The sequence below is a fragment of the Onychomys torridus genome, chromosome 3 (genome assembly GCF_903995425.1).
Source record: "Onychomys torridus chromosome 3, mOncTor1.1, whole genome shotgun sequence".
Taxonomy (NCBI): Eukaryota; Metazoa; Chordata; class Mammalia; order Rodentia; family Cricetidae; genus Onychomys; species Onychomys torridus.
This window is the reverse complement of record NC_050445.1, coordinates 51,234,534-51,258,156: the sequence shown is the minus strand read 5'-3', so window position 1 is coordinate 51,258,156 and position 23,623 is coordinate 51,234,534. Positions and strand designations below refer to the sequence as shown.

Below are 23,623 nucleotides of genomic sequence, written 5' to 3'. Positions count from 1 at the left end.
AAGACTATTAAATGTAACACTCCACCCTTTCTTCTGTAAAACACCCCTCTTCCCTCTCTTTCCTCCTTCTTTCTCAGCAGAATAGCCTGTATCATTATGGCTCTATTGTGTAATCAATTCAGAGCAAGTGAGCTTCATATAAACAAGTTTCCTGAGTAACTTCTGGTTTGTTTGATATAGTTTAATGAAGTTGAGATGATAAATTTTAACTTTTTAAAAATAAATCAAGTGGTAAATGTTAGTAAATGGAATATACCACAATGAGCATGTTCTCCACTCCTTAATAATAAAATAAGTTAATCTTTATTGCACACTTATTATAATATTACTTTGACCCTCTCCAGTGTGCTTATCTCAGCATTTTCAAGTGTTTTACAACCTCAAACACACACAATGTGTGGTATGAGCAGACTGCTTTGAAGTTGACATTTGCCTTTCTGACTAACCTGTAATAAATGAAGTCAAATGAAAGACCAAGCATCAGGTGAGGATCTCAGGCACTGCTAAGCACTACTGTCATGGAGTGAATGCAGATTCCTAGGTCCCTTCCAAATTCCTCTGAATCACATTTGGAAAGTTGGTGCAGCAACTTTAACAAAATATCTGGGTGTTTCTGCTAATTGTAGACATTTGATGTTATTTGAAGATAAACTACACTGAACTGGAGGGAGGAAAGAGTAGGGGAAAAGTAAGCTAATTCTACTTTAATTAAAAGTTTATTTTAAAAAACTCAGAATAAATATAATATCAAAAAATAAAAATAGATTAAAATGGCAGTAGAGAATAGTTTGAAAGAAAAGTTTCTAATATTCTCCTTCAGTAAGAATATTGATTGATCTAACACATTTATATTTTAGAATAAATAGTTTTCTTTAACTAAATAACCATCTACTGGACACTTACTTAGCATTCACAGAACCAACATTAAAAAAATGAAGTCCAATAGCTAATTTTATATTATTTAATGCCCTTGTATAGGACCCTTATTCTAGTGGATGATTTTCCTCCAGTTTTGTAGATCAAAGAAAACCCAGAGAATTTTCTGTATCAGTAAAGAAAAGTAGAGTCTGTGCCTGTGTGTGCCAGCATTACTCTAAAAGCCACATGTACTTGTAGGGCATTTTGAAGAGCACACAGTAGGTTCCAATGAATGACCACATAGCAACGTGTGCATCAGGTACCACTAATTGAACTAAGGTGGTTATTAATAACAATAAAAATAAAGAGAAAGGTTGAGCGAGGATGGGGGACACTAAGGGGACTTAGAGGGAAGTGCCAGTGGATGGATATGATCAAAATACATTGTATAAATGTATGAAACTTTCAAAAAGAAAAATACCATTAAAAAAGAACCCTTCATAACATGACTACCCAAACGTGAGCTGAACAAGGACAACATCAGTGTACATGCCGAAATGGACTAGTAAAAGCCCAAGAAGCCTCAACCCTACACAAAGAACTGTAGGCAACTAGGGAAAGTTGGGAAAGGAAGCCATAGTCTTCTCCAGGGAAGAGCACACCAATTAGTTGTCCAGTGCCAAACAGTTAAACCTGAAAACATATATACAAGTAACATTATGTACTGAACAGGCTATATTTAAATTCTTATATGTGCATATACATACATGTGTGTGCATGCAATAGCAATTAATGAAAAAAGAGTAAGGAGGGCCATCTGGGAGGGTTTGATGGGCAGAAAGGGAACAGATAACTATTGTAAGTATATTATAATCTCCAAAATAAAAACAAAAGATTAAAAAACAAAACAGACCTTCATGATAGCTCAGAGTAGTATAGCTATTTTTAAGTTGTAACATTCACAGGTGGGGAAAATCTACTATGAAGTCTGAAACCAACACCCTTCAGATGATATATTACCAGATCTGAGTGTCCTTAGCAGTTAGCAAAGATCAACATTTAACAATGCATACAAAACAGAGCACTTTGTATCAAATCAAAGAGAGTATCAAGTACTCATAAATCTGCAAATGGATGACGCATAAACTGAGTAATCAAACCAAGTATTCCCAGTAATAGAAGGAAATTGGTGATGCTGTCGTATTAGGTTTAATGAGCTTCATCTCAGTTGTCAGTATACCTCTACTGTGTGTTTTCATTTCAACTCAACCAGCTTCATGATAACCATGGAGTTGGAGATCTTCACTAAGTGAATGTTATCCATAGTTCTCTTCACAAGTCATTTCCGGCCATAAGAAGAAGCTCCACACCTGGCTCAGCACATCAAATGCTTTATTTTCATACCATTGAAAGTCAATTCATCGCCGGGTGGTGGTGAATTGACTTTAATCCCAGCACTTGGGAGGCAGAGGCAGGTGGATCTCTGTGAGTTCAAGGCCAGCCTGGTCTACAGAGCGAGATCCAGGAAAGGCACCAAAACTACACAGAGAAATCCTGTCTCAAAAAACAAAAACAAACAAAAGAAGTTAATTCATAAAACTAATATGTGTTATAGAAAAGAATATTCCTGTGACAGTAGCCCTATTATGTGCATTGTTAGAAACCTAGACAACATCTTAGTAGGGCTTTTTACCCCATCATCACAAGTCTGCTACAAAACTTGAATCTCCAGCAATTAGAATGATAAAATATGTACTTTTCTAAATCACTTAAAATAATTCATACCCATATATGCATGTGAACAGTATTTTATAGGATAATTACTTAGCTTTAAAATCTACATAGTAATATAAATTGTACACATCTTTTTCTAACTTATGTGGTTCCTGTTACTTTTTTTCACTTTTTAAAATTTATTTTTCTATTATCAGCTTGATACAGTATAAATTCTTATCCTAATTGTGAAATGTTTTATTGAGGCTTACCCAGTAACTGAGTAAAACCAAAACTTACTATAAGCCACAGTCATCCTAGGGTCCCCCCGCTATATAGCCTCCCTGATTCTGTGGGTTGCAGTCTGATTGTTCTTTGCTTTATATCTAGAATCCACTTATGAGTGAGTACATACCATGTTTGCCCTTCTGGGTTTCGGTTACCTCACTCAGGATGATATTTTCTAGTTCCATTCATTTGCCTGCAAATTTCATGCTGTCATTGTTTTTCTCTGCTGAGTAGTACTCCATTGTGTGTATGTACCACATTTTCTTAATCCATTCTTCAGTTGATGGGCATCTAGGTTGTTTCCAGGTTCTGGCTATTACAAATAGTGCTGCTATGAACATAGTTGAGCATGTATCTTTGTGGTTTGATTGAGCATTCCTTGGGTATATGCCCAAGAGTGGTATGGCTGGGTTTTGAGATAGATCAATTCTCAATTTTCTGAGAAAACGCCATACTGACTTCCACAGTGGTTGTACAAGTTTGCATTCCCACCAACAGTGGAGGAGTGTTCCCTTTGCTCCGCATCCTCTCCAACATTGACTGTCATTAGTGTTTTTGATCATAGCCACTCTGACAGGTGTAAGATGGTATCTCAGAGTTGTTTTGATTTGTATTTCTCTGATGATTAAGGATGTTGAGCATTTTTTAAATGTCTTTCAGCCATTTGTGATTCTTCTTTTGAGAATTCTCTGTTTAGCTCTTTAGCCCATTTTTTAATTGGATTGTTCAGTATTTTGATGTCTAGTTTCTTGAGTTCTTTATATACTTTGGAGATCAGTCCTCTGTTGGATGTGTGGTTGGTGAAGGTCTTTTCCCATTCTGTAGGCTAGGCTGTCTTTTTGTCTTATTAACTATTACTTTTTTTAATGCATGGCAATATCTATGTATGCATTTGTTCATTTATTTAGAGAGAAGAGAGTGTGGATGTGCAGCAGAGGGCTCATATGGAGCTTTACAGGAGTCAGTTCTCTTTCCACTGTGAGCCCCAGGACAGAACTCTGGTCCTCAGGCTTGGTTGCAGAGACCTGTACCTGCTGACCTTTCTTACTGCTCTCATTCTTCTTTTATTGCTGTGTTGTATATGTAATGAACATTTCTGAATATTCCTTTGCGTACAGGCATGCCTTTTTCTGTCTCAGAAGATACCTAACAGTTGATTTGCAAAGCTGTAAAATAAATACACACATTTAAATTTTCCCTAGATGTTGCCAACTTAAACTTTGAAGTAGCAGTACCAATCTTTAAACTTGTCAGCCACCAATGAAAATTTTCATTTACTCACATCTTGAAAACTCTTGCTACTGACTTTAATCGTTTTGCTTATTCTGATTTATAAATAAAAATGTTTCTTGTTCTGTCTCTATCATTCTAACTTACAGTTACATGGTTATGTTAATGATTACAAATATATTTTCATGTTTATTAGACATCTGGATTTCCTACCTCTTACCCAATGTCATTTTTATAAGTTATTAGGGTGAACATGATACTTGTTGTATAGACCATTGCCATAGGAAGCATAGTTTAATGAAGACACCAAGTTGTGCTTTGAAGTCCTTTACTGAGTTTGTCTTGAGCCTACTTCTACATGTTTCTCTACAGGAACTGTTTTGGGCAGGATCCCTAAAGTAGATCTCTATTTTGAAAACATAAAACTTATTAGCTGATTTTTGCAGACTCCCAAGCTGCTTTGCCAAATCCTGCCTTGGACTATAGTGGTGTAATATTCTTCCATACCAACCATCTATCCTTCTACTTAGGTAGATTTGCACTAGGTTCTTCAGCCTTCTTGCCTTCCCTGTGTGTTTGGTTTTCCACAGTATTTTCTCCTAATACAACTCTTAGATATTTAATACAATGTTGTTATCTGTTTGGAGAATCTAGACTGATAGCTATATGTAGTTGGAGGTTTCCTGGCCCTACCCGGCTCGCAGCCTCTCAGACCCAAATAAACACACAGAGGCTTATATTATTTAAAACTGTTTGGCCTAATGGCTCAGGCTTCTTGCTAGCTAGATCTTACACTTAAATTAACCCATAATTCTTATTTATGTTTAGCCACATGGCTTGGTACCTTTTTCTGAGTTCTGCTTTCACATCTTCCTTCTCATGGCGGCAGCTGGCAGCATCTCCTGACCCAGCCTTCCACTTCCCAGAATTCTCCTCTCTTCTTATCCTGCCAATACTAGACTTCCTACCTGGCTACTGGCCAATCAGTCTTTTATTTATCAATCAATCAGAGCAACACATTCACAGCAAACAGAAAGACCTCCCCAGCAGCTATATACGATACATTCTCATCCTCTACTGTGGTATCTTTTGTTACAATTTTTATGTAGTCAATTTTGTCTCAATGTAATTTTATGTTTTGACTTTTGTGCCTTTTTTAGCCCAAAGACATTCTGTCCTAATAGTATTGCATAATTTTCATTTATTAAGAATATAGATCATTAGAATTATATGGTATAAATTAGAGGTGAAGTTTTCTTTTTACATTTTAAATTTTTAATTGAATATAATTATATCCATCCTCCCTTCCCTTTGTGCTTTCCATTCTTTCCCATGTCCCCTCCCTCTAACTTGCTCATTTCTCCCTCTCAAATTGATGACCTCTTTTTCTTTATTATTGTTAATACATGTGCAGAAATATGTAAATGCTCATTTGAATCATGGCATTAACCAACAGCTGTTTGCTTGGGCTTTAGGCATGCTCACCAGTCACATTTGCTGTTTAGGAAAGCAATGTGAAAGGTAGAGAATTGCCCGAAGCTTCAGTGTCTATCCTAATAGATCTTTTTGTAATGATTCTAAAATCAAAAGAAAAGAAAACCTCTAATTCTATATTTGTCACAACAAGGTAACCAAATATTTTTAGGTTCCTTTTAATGATGATACCAAAAGTTCTGTTAAAATTTTATGATATATGTTTATGTGCATAAACTCTCTTAATATCACTCCTCTTCATCCTGTTCAAAGTGGTTTTTGCAAATTTTATATCTTCTGTTTCAGAAATATTTATTGCTGTTTCTCTTGAAAAAAATTGACTTAGCATATTATCCCTATGATCAAATTAGCAAATTGTAGACAAAGGTATACGATAACTAGTTCCTCTTCATAGAAACACAATGATCTAAAAATATAAATGGGAACAACTATTCAATTCACAATAGGGGCAAACCTTAAAATGTTTAGTGATAGCGATAGGTATGACATTTACAGGACAGAATATGAATAAAATTTTTAAATTAAATTAAGTGTTACAAACTAGAATTCTATGTAAATGTATGGTGTTTTAAAGTTGCAGATAATTTCTTCTTCTTCTTCTTCTTCTTCTTCTTCTTCTTCTTCTTCTTCTTCTTCTTCTTTCTTTCTTTCTTTCTTTTTTTTGGTTTTTCGAGACAGGGTTTCTCTGTGTAGCTTTGCGTCTTTCCTGGAACTCACTTGGTAGTCCAGGCTAGCCTCGAACTCACAGAGATCCGCCTGGCTCAGCCTCTCGTGCAGGGATTAAAGGTGTGCGCCACCACCGCCTGGCTTGCAGATAATTTCTAATGAGATTATCTTAAACTAAACTTAATATAAAAAGTTAAAAGTACTTATTTTATGGACAAATTGCTTTGGTTGGAATTGTGGCTTCATCACCTATGGCCTTGATACCATGGTATTAATCTCCCTTGTATTTGAAATGTTAGTGAGGAAGAAGAATGTACTCAAGTCAACACCTGAGACTGTGTTGCTCCTTGTCTGATTGCATATATTGTTTTAATAGTTGATATGGTTATTATATCAAAGGCTAATATAGGGAAAAATGGACAAGAAAACCTTAAATATGAACTATGACAGATGATAAACATTTAAACATTATTCATTTGATGAGTATTGTTCCCTCTTAAACAATTGAAATGAGATTAGATAAATATAAAATTGTGCCTTAAGGGTTTTAAAAGTTTTATTTTGAAAATAAAATTCAAGGGGCTGGAGAGATGGTTCAGTGGTTGGGAGCACTAGCTGCTCTTCCAGAGGACCCAGGTTCAATTCTCAGCACCAAAATGGCAGCTCACAACTGTCTGTAACTTCAGTTCTGGGGATCTGACACCCTCACAGCAATGAACATAAAATAAAATTAAATAAATTATTTAAAAAAGAAAAGAAAATTCTAGATAATACATAAAACCAGCAGGTAGGCAGTAGATAAATTGATTTCAGAAAAAAATTAAATTTTTACCTATAATTGGTATGCATAGTGAAAATAAGAGAAAAGGAGAAATGTTCTTGATATATATATATATATATATATATATATATATATATATAGTTGCTAAAATTCATTACATGAAAAATAATAGACATTTTAAAGAAGAGAAAGCAACATAGCAAATTAATATTTAAAAATCTTTGGGATTAAGAAAAATGTAAACTAAAAGAAATTTAGCAAAAATTAGTTTAATCTTACAGATAATGCTATTATTAAAACTTAGTGGTAAATATAATTTTTGTTTTGTAAAATGTATTTATTTAGTGGTAAAATGCTTTGTAAAGCAATGTAGCAGTAACTTGTAAAAAAAGAACATATATGTTTGATACAGTTGTCTCACTTTTAAGACTATGTCTTCCAGTACAGTTCATAAAAGCATAAATATGTTTGATGATATTAATAGTAGGTTTTGTAGGGGAAGTGGTAGCAAGTGCCAGGGAAGAATTGCACATCTCACAATCTAATCTAGTCTGGACCACAGCAAAGAACGACAAACGACTTCACAGAATCGCTGAAGGCAGCTTGTGTGTACCTACTTTCTCATGGTATTCTGGGGTCACAGTGCATGACCACTAGAGCAGTTATTTAGTATGTGTTTCATCTCATAGTATGTTACTCAGTTAGCACAGAGTGTGAGGATTGAAAACACTTTGTTCCAATGGAAATTTTCTATCAATTATTAGTCATCTTATGAACAGGAGGAGGTGTTGGGTTTGTTTTAGAAAAACTCTGGGATTGATACTGCATCCCCTCCTTGTTGTTCTCTTTTCTGTAAGTAATAGTGTAATAGAGGAAATGGAAATATAATTACCTAATTTATCCTTGTGAAATAAAATTCTCCAGCCATCTGTGCCAGCTACTTTTTATGTCATAAGCTAGAGTTTTATTGACCCAAGCAAGAATCATTTTGGAAAAGGGAAATTCAATTGAGAAAATGCCCCTACCAGATGGGCCTGTGGGCATGCCTATGGAACATTTTCTAGATTAATGATTGATGTGGGAGGGCCCAGTCCACCATGGGTGGTGCCACCCCTGGGCTGGTGGTCCTAGATGCTATAAGAAAGCAGGCTAAGCAAGCCATATGAAGCATATCAGTAAGCACCACTCCTACATGGCCTCTATTCCAGTTCCTTCTTCCAGGTTGCTCCTGCCCTGGCTCCCCTCAGTGATGGACATAAAAGTTGTAAGGTGAAATAAACCCTTACCTCCCTGAGTTGCTTTTGGTTATGTGTTACCACAGTAATAGAAACCCTAAGACACCATCTCTGCAATGATAGTATTTGGAAAGTTAATGTTTTATCACAGGGCTTTGGTCATCCCATGTCAGGAATGCTGTCAGAAAGGGTTCTTTGGTAATGGTGAATAGCATGGCTTTAGCTGATCAGGAGCTTTCAGTAGCTTTTAATGAAAGTGATTACTTTTATAGTTTATATGCTTTCTGTTTTTGGTTTTGCATATGGAGTTCTTTTTAATTTCATATACTAGCTAAAATAAATGAAAAAATTGTGGAATGTTTATGGAAAATAAAATGTTGATGGATGATTTTGACTTGCAAAGCAAAGGAAGAGAAGTATGTAAGAAAGTCTGAAGTACAGTGAGAAAATGAGGAGGCAGTAGAGAAGAACAGATGGGGCCAGGAGGAAAGAAAGGTGAAACCTCATGAAAGGCTTCTAATCCTTTCTGTCAGCTCTTCTAGAAGTTAAACAGTTAGCTTGCCAATTAATTATGTACTATCTTATAATCTGCTGTAAAATGGTCTGTCTTATGTTTAGGTTAATTCTCCCTCCAGGATTGTAGCTTACCTTTTTAACGAGGTTTACACTGTCTGGAGTCTTGGACCATGTCTTAGAAACTCTTACTGTGCCTTCATGATTGTTGCCACAGAGACACTCATTATGGGGGGACCAATGACACATGAGGCAGGAAGGTGACAGAAGAGGTAGCGTGAGTGGGTGAGGGCACAGAAATACTAGATATGGATAAGGATGTTTGTGCTGTTGTTGGGAAGGTGATTGAGAGAAATGTGCAGACAACTTGCCTTCTTCCTTCACAGCCACTGAATGTGCCTACGTATAGCTGGGGTGTGAATAGTTTTAGCTTCTCTTATTAGCACTCTTGTTCAGTGCTTTGAGGTTTTTTTTAAAGAGTGATTTTAAGTTGAAAGTGCATTTAACATTTCAATAGGATTTGAGTTTTTATGATAGGCTTATGGGTAGTCTCCATACATTAATATTCCACAAATACACTTGCATTTTACTCCTTAGATTTTCCAAATCTTATTTAATGATCATGAATTATATTTTTAAAATGAAAAGAAATTGTATGTCCAAAATTGTGGCCATGTTATTTTAACCACCTGAGTGCATTGCATTTGAAATAATTAAGCTGCAGTGTTCAAACATTTGAATAGTTGATGCAGAACTCTCCCATACAGTTGCATCTGAAGGAAAATGTACTTTTCAATTTCAGATTGACTATATTAAATTTCCTTTCTTGTGTCATGCTTTTGATAATAGGACATCTCCAAGTTTGCAGAAAAAGACAACACAGTTATTGGAGAAGGTGGAGTCACACTGAGTGGAGGTCAACGTGCAAGGATTTCTTTAGCAAGGTGAACATTTAACTGTTGCTCAGTGAGCATTTGCTATAAATACATGCATATACAATTATATATTTGCATTTCTCTACTGCTTCATGTTTTGTTTCTGTGATTGACAATTTCTCTTAAGAACTATAGACAGAATAATATTCAGATTTGATAAACATGATGGCTTTTTTCAAAATACATACTCTTACTTTTATTTGTTCATACTTGTTTGTTATGTTGCATATATTATTATGAACAGAAAACTATAGAGTTCTGAAAAGGACAGGAGGGGAATTATGAATTTCTGTTAATTCCATCATGCATCCCCTTCCTCTCTCTGTCCCCAGATTCCTCCACTCAATGCTTCTCAGTTTCAAAAATACACATTTTCTATTTTTTTTAATTTTAGAATATAATTTATGATTTTGTAATAAAAGTAATAAGGCAAATGATGTCACTAGGACTAAGATTGCTTGTTTGTTTTGAGACAAGGGGAAGGTCTCCCTATGTGGAACTCATGATCTTCCTGTGTTTCCTTCTGAGTACTAGGATTACAGGTGTGTGCCATCACACCCAGCTGTGATTTTATATTGAACACATGACCTTATTCATGATTCTGTTTGTCCTTGGGGTCATGTGAATACTAGGAAAGTGCTCTGAAAAATTAGAAGCTGTCCAAAGGAAGCACATACAATTATTGTTAGGAAGAAAACATCGTATTTAAATGTAGCCCTGTTCACAGACAATTGGTGATATGGGATTTCAGATAGTCTTTAGTTTTATTCAAACAATTCTTTTTTTTATGTTACCAAAGTTGTTAATGAGAAATTAGATTGACTCAGTAGCATCTTGGCATCTTGGCCTTTTTTCTTTCTTTTCCTTCTCAAACCTGGAAAAGTAAACACTGAGTACCCACAACTGATACCATTCTCTCTCTCTCTCTCTCTCTCTCTCTCTCTCTCTCTCTCTCTCTCTCTCTCTCTCTCTCGTGTGTGTGTGTGTGTGTGTGATTTCAAGCCCCATACAACCCCACAACCCTACAAGCAGAAATTGTTCTCCTCATTTTATGGAAGAAATCACAAGATAATTGAGGTAGTCAGACATTAACTTGCCAAAAGCCACAAGGAAATGGTACAGTCACTATTTAATCCAGGTCATCTTGACTCCTTATATTCAACTGTGCCTTGGTCAATCAAATCACTTGATATAGAGAATTTACATTTGGAAGTTAATTCCCTTATCTGTGAACAAACAGTCATATCTGAAGCATTACATTTGAGATTTAAGTAAAATATGGTATGTGACTTCAACATAGTATTTATTTTTACTAGTTCAAGATTTAGTCATATTTGCCATGTACAATGTATAGTACTACTGAAAATAGTTATTTACTGTTACTCTCATCCAAATGTGCAATATGTCACCTTCTGTATGATGAACACAAACACACAGACACACAGATACACACACGCATATATACATTTTAATCTTGAGAAACTGGTCAAGAGGAGTGTTTAGCCTGTAGTGCTAATAATCCACCAATACATTCTGGTAAATTTTATAGAAAATCACTTTATTTTTGTTCCCACTTATTGCTTAAGGTTAGGGAGTTAAGTTTGGTGATGGTATCTCATTGGTAGAGTCCTGAGACAGCATGGAAAAATCATATATAAAGTAAAAAGAAGAGAGAGAAGTGGGGAGAGTGTTCTCTGGTATCCCTCTCTCCACAAAGGCACAATTATCCAATCGTGAAACTCCACCTTGATGATCTTCCTAAATCCTGGACACTCTCCAAAGGTCCTACCTCTAAGCACCACTGTTGTAGTAAGGTTTCTGTCTTCTTACAGAAACTTACATTAGATTAAGAGCCTGGATTAGTTTTAAGGAGGACAAATTACATTTATACTGCAGAGAAAAAAGTAAAAGCCAAATGCGGGTAAGGACTTGAGGATACATTTCCATGGAGTCCATTAGCTCTTCTATGTTGCCTTCAAGACAATTTACAACATAAAAGGCCTTTATGATTTAGAATTTTTGCTATTTCTATTTTGTTTCATTGCTTTTCTTAGTTAGGTAATATTAAGTACATTTTAAAAACAAAAGTATCAACAATTATCTTTCAAAGCATGAACTATGCAGCTGGGTAGAGCTATCATTATTAATAATCATGCCTGAGAAAATTTAAAAGTTAGAAAGATACTTCATTTTTGTTAGGTTAGAAAATAAATCTCTATGTTCTTACTATTGTAAGTCAAATAAAATTGCTTAAAGTTTTTTATTTTTAATTTAAAGTAAAAAAAAAAAAGGCTGGGGGGATGTTTCACTGCTCTCAGTGGTTAAGAGCATTGGATGCTCTTCCAGAGAATCCATATTCGATTCCCAGCATTAACATTGCTGCTTCACAATCATCTGTAACTCAGTCCAGGGTATCTGACACTTTTTTTTCTCCTGCACACACATGGTACACACACACATGCAGGCAAATCACTCAGACACATAAAAAATTTTTTAAAAGGTTAATTAGCATATGTATTGTTTCCTATTGTGAATCATGAATCCTTCCCCAAGTGTAACCCTCATGAAAGAGGTTCAGGGACAGACTGTAAGGAGCAGATGCAAAGTAAAGTATGTCATTATCCCTCACTTAATACAGTCTGCATATTAATAGCATAGTGGAAGAAGCCACTAACAGTGCACTTCTGCCCCGTGTTGTGAAAAATGTACTTCAGTGCAGGGATCTGATGGCAATTCTGTAACACAGATGGGGGGGCGGGGTTAAAATATCAGTTCTAAATGAAATACAACCCTAACTTCATTTGTACTTTGTTTACAGAGCAGTATATAAAGATGCTGATTTGTACCTCTTGGATTCTCCTTTTGGATATCTAGATGTTTTAACTGAAGAACAAATATTTGAGAAGTATGTTCTTTGACTGAGTTACATATAATGCTTATGCTAAAATATAACCAAATATCTGTATCATCAGAGGGTGCATATTAGCTCTAGAGCAGTGGTTCTTCACTGTGCATCATGACCCCTTTCGAAGTAAACAACCCTCTCACAGGGGTTGCACATATCAGATATCCCACATATCAGACATTTACATTATGATTCAGAACATTAGTAATATTACAGTTATGAAGTAACAACAATAATTTTATGGTTGGAGGTCACCACACTGTGAACTGTGTTAAAGGGTCACAGCATTAAGAAGGTTGAGATCCACTAGGCTAGAGCAATATGCTCACAATTTTTATGACTCAGAACAAAAGAATGTAACACAGTACTTACTCAGTTCTGGCCTCCCCTTCATGTTCCAAGATTGAAGATTGCTTCTATTCAAAACCTTTTATGATGATCACTTATGAAGCCAATTTCTTTGATTGCTGTCCTGTTACAGCAATGATATTTAAATACTTTTTACATTATTGCTATCTTGAGACATGTCTTCCAGTATTTTAAGTAGTTATATTTTTAAAATTTCATTTATCTTTCTGTATTAGTATTTTATTCTATGTTGTTGATAAAAAAATAGTGAGGTGTCTAATGGCGAATGCCTATCCTGGTACATTTGCCTTAGTCTTTTCTTGGACCCAGCCTTACCTGGGTCACAGAGAACTTGGATATATACTTATGTGAAGTTCTTAGTAGAGCCTAGTGGGTGTGAAGTCCCTAAGAGATGCAGTTAGCCATATGACTTGATTTCAAATTTTAAAACTAACTTCATGAACAACACAGTAGTTTATTAGAATCGACATTATAGTGCTCTAGAAACAAAGGGTTTGTGTGTGTTAAATGATTTCATTATTTATTGGTTTATTTCAAAGTTTTCCTTTACAACATTGCCAATGGTTAAAATATTCTAGAGTCCTGTTTATTTTCTTATATGATATATTAAATAATATATTTTAATTCTGGACTTTACTACATTTAACACATGAAGCCAACAGAAGCCCCCTGTCCTAAATCTACTTTTATTTGGAGGTGGAATAATGTTGCACTATTTTGATATTTTCAGTTTATGTCTCAGTTAAATGGAATGTGTTAACATGGTTTATCTAGTCACAATCCCAAGAACACATCATCCCCAATCTCTGAATGAAATGCGAAGCCCATCAACACATCTGCACTCCATACTTCCCAATCCCAGTTTTGTTCATCAGTTTCTGAACTAATTTATAGTGAAGAAGTACATACATGATAAGGCATCTTAATAGTTTGCTTCAGTCTTTTCTTACTTAATTTTAATCTAATGAAAAAGACTATAGAAGGCCCTAGTTATGTTTCTACTTCCCTTAAAGCTTACTGCATCACCATCTGCAATACAACCTTGCAGTAACACACCTGTTTTCCTGAATCTCTAAAGTTGCTCTGGAATGGCAATTGCATCAAGTTCTCTGAGTTTGTACAATCAGAATTTTCAATAATCATGACTATGTTAAGCGTATTAACTCAGCTTAAGACAAACATTTTTTAAGCCATTAATAAAAATACAAATACAAGAGCACAAACTCTTGAGTATTACAGAATGGTTCAGGTTCTGTGTGATGCCTCAGCAGGAAGGTTACTCCAGAACTTCACGTGAGCCATTCTATTGGGTCAGGGCATCAGTTGCCTTTGCCTAGATTGCTTGTGCAACTCTTCCAGGAGTCATTGTGCTGTTTTTCTTTATTCAGTTGTTTGTTTTGATTTACATACAATAGAATTTAGCTTCACTGTGGGGGGGGGAAACAGCTTTGATTTTAAGAGCTTGAAGAATCCTTTGATTCTGGGACTTCACTTTGTGGCAGCAATATGGTCTTGTACCACGGCCTTGCAACATACTTTTGCCTTTTAGAAGTCTGTTCTCAACAGGCTTCTCTAGTTTAAGACAGAGAGAGAAAATTCCATTAAATTTAATACTCCACCAATACTATATTTATGATGCTGTGACTGTAATAGCTAATGTCTTATTCTCATAAAATTAGCCATTATTTATATTTAAGGATGTAGTGATGGCTCTTATTTTTGAGAGTTAATAAACAAAAGAAACTGATTTCCCTTAGAGAATACACATCAAGATTTACTTTTAAACTATAGGAAAATTTTATTGGAGGAAAGTTAAATTGATTATGTATTACTCAGTTGTTATGTTTTGTTTAAAAAATGAATTAGTCAACTTACAATGCAAGAGAAAATTAAAAAGTTAAAGACAGAAAAATCTCTGACATTTTAGAAGATATATGGAAATACAAACTTCCATGAACATTAAAGATCATCTAACAATTCCATTATTTTCTAGAGAAATAAGCCAAGACCTAAGAGATAATGATTTGGTTGAAATCATATAATTATTGATTATCAAAAATTGAATTTCATTATATGTGTACTAGTATTCACCTTTACAGCATGATGTGATATTTCATGTTGCAATTCAAGAGGTACCTAATAGTTACCGTGGAGTGTATATCCATATAACCATATTAAGTAAAGTAACAAAATACCATGGTAGAGATATTATGTAGTGAAACATTAATAAGATGCTAAAATTAAATAAACACCACTATGTATGAAGTAAAATGTTATATATTTTTATATTCCTAAAGCTGTGTCTGTAAATTGATGGCCAACAAAACCAGGATTCTGGTTACTTCTAAGATGGAGCACTTAAAGAGAGCTGACAAAATATTAATTTTGCATGAGGGCAGCACCTATTTCTATGGGACATTTTCAGAATTACAAAGTCTGCGTCCAGATTTCAGTTCGAAACTCATGGGGTATGATACTTTTGACCAGTTTACTGAGGACAGAAGAAGTTCAATTTTAACTGAGACCTTACGCAGGTTCTCAGTAGATGATTCCTCTGTCGCCTGGACCAAAACCAAACAGTCATTTAAACAGACTGGAGAGTACGGAGAGAAAAGGAAGAACTCTGTTCTCAATTCATTCAGTGCAATGAGGAAATTCTCCATTGCACAAAGGACTCCAGTAGGCACAGAAGGAGATTCTGATGAGCCTCAAGAAAGGAGACTCTCCCTGGCCCCCGATTCTGAACAGGGAGAGGCAGTCCTGCCTCGCAGCAATGCCATCCCCTCTGGCCCCACACTTCCAGGAAGAAGGAGACAGTCAGTTTTGGACCTCATGACATATACACCTAGCCCGGGCTTCAGCAGCATCCAGAGGACAAGGACTTCCATTCGAAAAATCTCCTTAGCCCCTCAGATAAGCTTAAATGAAATAGATATATATTCAAGACGGCTGTCTGAAGACAGTACCTTGAACATCACTGAAGAAGTTAATGAAGACGATTTAAAGGTATGTCCCCTCCTAACTCCCAAGATGCCCTCATCCTAACCCCATAATTTCAATAAATTTTGATACATATTACATGTTGCATAGAATGCCATTGCAGTCTCTGGGTTCAAGGGTACAAAGTATGTAAGCAACTTCAAAATGTAAAGTAACTATTTCTGATTGTAATAGAAATATCACTTCCCCAACAAAAGCTGTAAGCCAAACAAAGGCTTAGTAATGAGTCCCTTTACTAGGCCCATGATATAATATTCATTATTATAAATTAGTAATTGTCAGACTTAGTGGTTTCCTAGAACAGAATGGAGTAAACAAATGGTTGCATTTAAGTAGACATCAAGAAATGTTTCTAAACAGGCATGGCCTCGACAAGGATTACAAATACCTGGTTCCTTGACCAGACTGATCAACATTCATGCCTGAATTTAGTTAATGTGTACCTTCTAATCTTTCAGATTTGTTTTCTGTGTTACATTTTTGAAAGGGTTTCTTTTAAAGAAGATAAGTGAAGCTCAACATATATCTGCCAATATTCAGACTGAGTGTTAAGGAACAAAATAATTTTTCTTAAAATAAAAAACAATGCAAACCAGAAGGGCTGTTGCTTACTAAACAATGCGTGTGGTTGAGATGGAGTGAAAAATAGTCCTAGAAGATGGGCATGTTTAATTGTGCCAGTCTTTAAGAGAAAGTTACCTTTTGGCCAATCACAAGTCACTTCATATCTCTGGGTCAGAGTTCAGTGTGTTGTGAAATAAAGGGATAAGTAATTCCCCCAAATATACATTTCTTATTTCTATAACCTTAAAATGGTTTACTAAAATATAATTCATCTATATGGTTTAATATCCATCTAAGTGAAACTCCAAATTGAAGTCTATAAATTTTAGTCAGTCTGCATTATACAAATGATTTATTTGACTAATTATGTTTCTAGGTAGTCAATTACTTCAACTTCCAGGCAACACTCCTTCACTGTGAAATTATTCACTAGGAGTCCTTCACTGTGATAAAAGGTCATATCATTGCCCCTATTTGCAGAAAAAAATAAAGTTCTGAGAAATTCAGCACCAGATGTCCATTCAAGCATCCTAGGATGTTACTTGTAGGCTTTGAATTCAAATAAAGGCCAATCCAATCCCACAATCTTTAATTTCTAATCAGTGAACCTCAGTCCACGTTAACAGGACTCCTTTGTGAGTCTAACACCACTCATGAACTTAATGTATTTTTATGAGGAATAGTCCCATCTTTTTCCTTTAAAATATATAAGGAATCTTTTTTTTTACATTTTAAAAATATAAGTTCCAAAAGACAAAGGAATATATTTAGGATTAGAATTTTGTAATTTAAGTAATAACAAAAAAAAAAAAACCCATAACTCCTAAGGAATATACAAACACAAGCCTGCTTTTTAAAATAAAAACTTAGTAGCTAGCAAGTTCCAAACTGCACTCGTCCATGGAACATTGAAACAAGTTAAGTCAAGGAGAGTTTGGGGACCTCAGTCTGACGGCCCCACTCATATGACAGAACACGTGGTGCTGTGAAACATTCAAATGCTAACATCGATCTACAAGAGTCACTGCATTTCTTACTTTTCAAAATTCCATTGCTCCAGGGGCATCCTGCCTGCTATGGCCATCACACATGGTATTTCTAGTAATTTATATTTGTTAAAGCCACTTAGCCATACGTGTTCCTTTATTCCCTGAATTAAAAATAAAACCTCAGTGGTGGCATGCAAGAGGTTTGTTTCTGAATCACTCTTCTCTTCTCAGGAGTGTTTTTTTGATGATATGGTGAAGATACCCCCAGTGACGACATGGAACACATACCTCCGATATTTTACTCTCCATAAAAGATTGCTTGTAGTGTTGATTTGGTGCTTGGTTGTTTTTCTGGTTGAGGTAAGAATGTTTGGTTGTAAACTCTTACTGTGACTTTAAATCAAAGATCACAATGGTATGGGCACATATATATAAATGCACACATGTATCTGTGCAGTGGTAGTTGCCTGGATAGTTCATAGCTTCTGAAAGCCAACAGGAGCTGGAGTGTTGGCCCAGTGGTTAAGGGCACTGGCTACTTCTCCAGAGGACTGGGTTAGATTCCCAGCACCCACATGGTGGTTCACAATCATCTGTAACTCTAGTCCCAGGGAATCTGGTGCTCTTCTCTGGCCTCTGTGTACACCATATATGTGGTGCACAGACATATATGCAGGAAAAACACCTATACACATAAAAGTAAATCTAATTTACAATTAGAATTACTATTGAAATTTTAGTATTTCAGACATAACAAAATATACTCTAATACAAATACTGTATGTGAAGAATTGTCATAAAATAAATTTTATTGGAAATATTTGATATGTTCAATATATTTAAAGATTCATACATATTGTGAAAAGGTTACTATAACAAAACTAATAACACAACTGTCATCTCAAAAAACATTTTTTTGTGATAAGAGTCACTAAAATCCACACAGCTAGCATGAATCCCAAGTACAGTATAGTTTTATTACCTATAATTCTCATGTCATTCATTATATCTTCCATATACATTGTTTTTATCAGATACAAAAGTTCAGACTATAAGGGCTATTAATTGAAATTGAATGTTAATTGAAACTAAGCACCAAAAAGAATTCTAGATATTAGTCTAGTTATTAACTATGAAGGTGCTGACTCATAGTGGTGGTCATTCTTGTTCATCTGTGACACCTTTGTCTCAGGCAGCTTCCATTGAGGGAGGCTTGAATGCCTTTCACAATGACATCATTATTTCATTGTATGTTGACCTACTTACTACACAAGTATGCAATAGTATTACTTCTCTCCTACTTTTCCTGTTGCTGTGATAAAGCACCCAATATGTTAAGGAAAGGAGGGTTAATTTTGGCTTTGTGCTTGAGGGTATTTATTCCTGAGAAGGCATGACAGCAGGGATGGTAGGGTGGTGGGTCATATTGTGTATGTACTCTGAAAGTAAATAATGGCAGGAAGTAGAACCATCCTGAAGGCCTGTACCCAGAGATCTACACTCTCCATCAAAGCTCAAGAACCTAAAGATTCCACAGCCTTCCTAAATAGTACAGGAGTTTGAGACCAAGTATTCAAACACATGAGCCCATGGGCCATATTATATCCCAACCATCAACATTCACCTAAGAAGAAAACACATCTTGTCATAGGTCAAGAAATTAACTATTCAAGGGAAAGCAAAGGCCATGTTACTACCCATTATTCACTGAGCTGCCACTATTACTAAAAGAAAGAAAGACAGAGAGAGAGAGAGAGAGAGAGGAGAGATTAAGAGAGAGAAAGAAAGAAAGAAAGAAAGAAAGAAAGAAAGAAAGAAAGAAAGAAAGAAAGAAAGAAAGAAAGAAAGAAAGAAAAAGGAAAAAAGAAAGAAAACAGAAAAGGAGGGAGGGAGGGAGGGAGAGAGGAAGGAAGAGAGGAAAAGAAGGGGAGGGGAGGGGAGGGGAAAGGAAGTCATGAGGGACAAACATCAGTGATTTTGCCCTCTTGGGGACAAGACACAGTCTAATGACATGACTTTTCTCCCAATATCTTATAGGCATTGGCCAGTTAAGTAGCTCTCAAAATGCTGAATAACAAGAAAATCAATAATAGAAATATAGTAACTTTTAAATGATGTGTACAGTTGTACAGCTAAACAACATATTTGCTAATGTCTAAAATTGTGTTTCTTTAAATAAAAATTTACATAGATTTTCCTTTAGACAAAACTTTTTTCTTTGTATCAGTCTGTGTATTTCTTTTGACTATTGAAGTGTTTCCTGGTATATTCCGTTATGGAACAGAAGCCAATACAATGGTGTTCAGTTTTTATAAGTACTGATAAATCCTTACATTTAATGATGAAAAATAACCACAGAACACAAAGATGCATATCCTCCTCTATCAAAGTGGTTTACCTATTTTAAGCTTTAATAAAGACTATATTTCAAACTGGGCAGTGGTGGTGCACGCATTTAATCCCAGCACTCGGGAGGCAGGGAGGCAGATCTCTAAGTTCGAGGATAGCCTGGTTTACAGAGTGAGTTCCAGGACAGGCTCTAAAAGCTACACAGAGAAACCCTGCCTTGAAAAAACAAAAACAAACAAACAAAAACAAAACAATACAAAAACAAAGACTGTATTTCCATTTATATTTATGATTTTATAGCATTCATTCAATGTGTTTCCTTTTTTAAATATGAAATAAATTTAACATCCCATCCAGTCTTTTCCTATTTCCTCACAGTTGCTAAACTAGAAAAAAATAAATATTTAATTTGCTAATATTTTCAGTCATGTGTCATTTTGAAAAAGTGTATATTTTATACATTTTCCCTAAAAAGCAATGTCTTTTATAGTTCTTAATAGCACCAAGCACAGAGACTAATATTTCTATTATGCTATGCTTTCTAGTGGCCCTTCTTGGCAGTGTATCATGCACTAGAAAGGGAAAATGTAAACAATGGATTAAGGGATGTTTCCTGTTTCCTTTACAATAACCAGAGGGTGTTTTGAGTGTAGCATCTGAAGATCCTGTTCACTCTGTTGTCTTACGGTCTTTAAGCGTGAATCAGAGAGCTGCCAGGTTTTGTTTATTTGTTTGTTTGTTTTGTTTTGTTTTAGTTTGTTAATCAGGAGTCCCTGAGTAGCTTTGCATCAGTAATAAAATAGAAAAAGAATGTTCCCATAATACCCCTTTTTTTTGTGGATGTGTATTTTAGAGCATGATTTGTCACATGAAATATGTGAGAATCTGTGAATTAAATTATACTGCATTCCATGTGATATGGCATCATGTTTGACTTCCCCAGCTTAGAAATGGAAAATGACTATTATTTATTTTGTTGTTGCTATATCTTAATCATCTATGAGTGTCCCTCTTTCAAAAATCATATGAACTTTATAGACTTGAAGCATCCTGGAGTGAAATGATAGAGTTACTCCATTGTTTCGTTAGCCCTCAAATATTTTTCCTAAAGGCCTCCTACCAAGTCTTTGAAAATGCTTTTACTATAGTCAGTAGAAACAGTTTGGATTGATTAATTCATGTGACAGCTAGGAAATAACTTTACATTAGGATCTAGGCCCATTCTTTAGAAAAGTCATTTTTTGTTCCATTCATAAGTATCTTTCTGGGATTTGCTTCTGTTTAGAGTATGTTAGCAATGGCAGTATTGCTGACTTTATTCTAATTGGAACAAAAGATGAATGTAATAATTGTGTCAGTACCTGTGCCTCATCTAGGGTCTTGAGTAACTTAGTCTGAAGACAGAGGAAGACATTTGTATAAGAACAAAGACTTTTTTTAAAGCTTAGATTGTTGCTGGATTTCTTGTTGTTTTATGTAGACTTGAGTCTCAAGAAAACAAAGTTTTTCTTTTTTTACTGAGACAGTACATGGAGACTATGTATACAATGAGAAAACATGATGATTAAAATAATGCCATTAGATTTTCATTGTTAAAAGTAATAAGATAAACTAAACTGAAATTTATTATTTAAGTAGCTGAGTCTTAACTTTCCTGTAGGATTCAATATATAGTGCTTGTGGAATAAATGAGGGACTAGACAAAGAGAGTGAGAATGGAATTCCCTAGCTTAAGTTGCTCTTACCCCAACAGTGTCACTTAAAACAATTTCTGCTGCTGCTGACTCCAGAAGTGCAAAGCCAAGACATTGAAAGTGGGTGCATTTTGATGTTGCTCATGTTGATTTAGAAATGAGTGTGGGAAGCACTGATAAAGATGCTATAAAAAAAAATCAACTTTGGATTATTCCATTCCAGGTGGCTGCTTCGTTATTTGTGCTGTGGTTGCTTAAAAAGTGAGTATTCCACACATTATTGTGGGGTTTGTTTTGTTTTCATTTGGAGATTATAAAATATTTCCATATCTACTATGTTTCATTGTGCCCTCCACATTCCTCCAAATTGTGAGAGGAGAAAATCATTTTGTTTCTGAATAGAGTGGGTTCCAGGACAAAGATACTAAATTCTGCATCCATGTCCCATATGTAAAATCATGTAATAATTGCATGTATCCTATGCATGTCACCACATAGGCTTTAAAATAACTCCAGATTTACATGGTGCCTGGTGCAGTGTAAGTTTTATGTAAGTGGTTGTTAATGAATCATTTAAGGAAATGATGACAAAGAAAGTATGTATGTGCATGTTCAGTAAATATACAATTTTAAGAACCATTTCCTCAATCCACTAGTAGCTGAATCCGTGGACACTCAGAAGATCCATAAAGTTTACTATATTTGTTTAAGTTGAAAGCTGTTTGGTGCCTTCATCTCTTTACTTATTTCTAAAAAAAATAATATGAGTTGTTTTCAGTTTCCATGACATGCAATAAAATACATAAAGAAATATTTTACATTTAATAATTTCTACTAGGAATTTTGCTCAAACAAGTATCAATTATATCTATTTCAATTATAAGAAAACTTAAAACTTTTTTGCAAGACAAAATTTATAAAACTAAAGGAGTAGTCTCTTTTAAGCCAATAGTGCATGCTTACTTTTATTATGATTCTGTTGACAAGTTTGGTTGTAAAATAACACTTTTCTTTTGTTTTACAGCAACCCTGCTCATGATGGAAAAAATGATACTGAAAGTACAAATAACACCTACGTTGTGATTATTACCAGGACCAGCTTCTATTACATTTTTTACATTTACGTGGGAGTGGCTGACACTTTGCTTGCCTTGGGCTTATTCCGAGGTTTGCCACTGGTGCACACACTAATCACAGCATCAAAAATTTTACACCAGAAAATGTTACATTCTATTCTTCATGCACCAATGTCAGTTTTCAGCACACTGAAAGCAGGTACTGTTGACTTAGGTGTATAAATGGAACTGCCCGCTCACTAGCTTTCTACCAGCAGCATGGGCTTGAACATAGACATCTGCCCTGTAGTCACCCGCGCTTTGCCATATTTCTCAGGTATTGCAAGCAAGCAGACCTGTGGTTCCCAGTGTTTGTCCATCTAGCAGGGTACCTCATTTTGTCATAATGTGATTCTGATGTAGTAGCCTCAGTAGCTGCAGCCTCTTTTGGATAACTTGACATTTTTCTTTTCACATACTTGGTCTAGCTTTTTCCCATACATCATATTGTCATCTATAATATTGTTCACAGGAGGAAGAAATTTGAAGTTGTCAGGAAAAAATATAAAATTCTACTATGAAAAGTATCTTGATGAGGGGAAAATAACTGTTTCTGAGACTCTTCAAGAGTGGTCATATGAACGTACTAAAGGTTTTTGGGGGCAGGGGAAGATTTTAAAAATAATTTGAGACAGCTGTAGGTAGCACATGGTACTTGGCATCATGCATTTGGCACTGTTGTAGTTACAGTCACAGGAACTAAGAAAATTGGGAAAAGAACCAAATGTTTGATTCAATCTGTGGTTAATAAGGGTCTTTGAAATGTGTTGCGTGGATTTTTCTATGAATAAGCTCTCGTTTAAAGACTGTGAGATAATGAGTCTCCTAAGTTCTCCAATGGCAGTTGTTGGAGATCCTACTCTGTGGTACTAAGCCAGGGAAGGCCAGGTACATAGCATGAATAAGATTTCATTCTTGCCCCAGA

The 23,623-nt window shown here is 35.3% G+C and overlaps 1 protein-coding gene across 1 annotated transcript in view; it reads left to right on the top strand.

The window, feature by feature from the left end:
- Window positions 1-23,623, top strand: part of Cftr (CF transmembrane conductance regulator) — a 158,804-nt gene that overhangs the window by 91,754 nt on the left and 43,427 nt on the right. Inside the window, exons 13-18 of the mRNA XM_036181863.1 lie at window positions 9,628-9,722; window positions 12,532-12,618; window positions 15,285-15,993; window positions 17,772-17,900; window positions 21,807-21,844; window positions 22,608-22,858. Of these exons, the coding sequence (XP_036037756.1) occupies window positions 9,628-9,722; window positions 12,532-12,618; window positions 15,285-15,993; window positions 17,772-17,900; window positions 21,807-21,844; window positions 22,608-22,858 (1,309 nt within the window). The remainder of the gene's footprint in view (window positions 1-9,627; window positions 9,723-12,531; window positions 12,619-15,284; window positions 15,994-17,771; window positions 17,901-21,806; window positions 21,845-22,607; window positions 22,859-23,623) is intronic.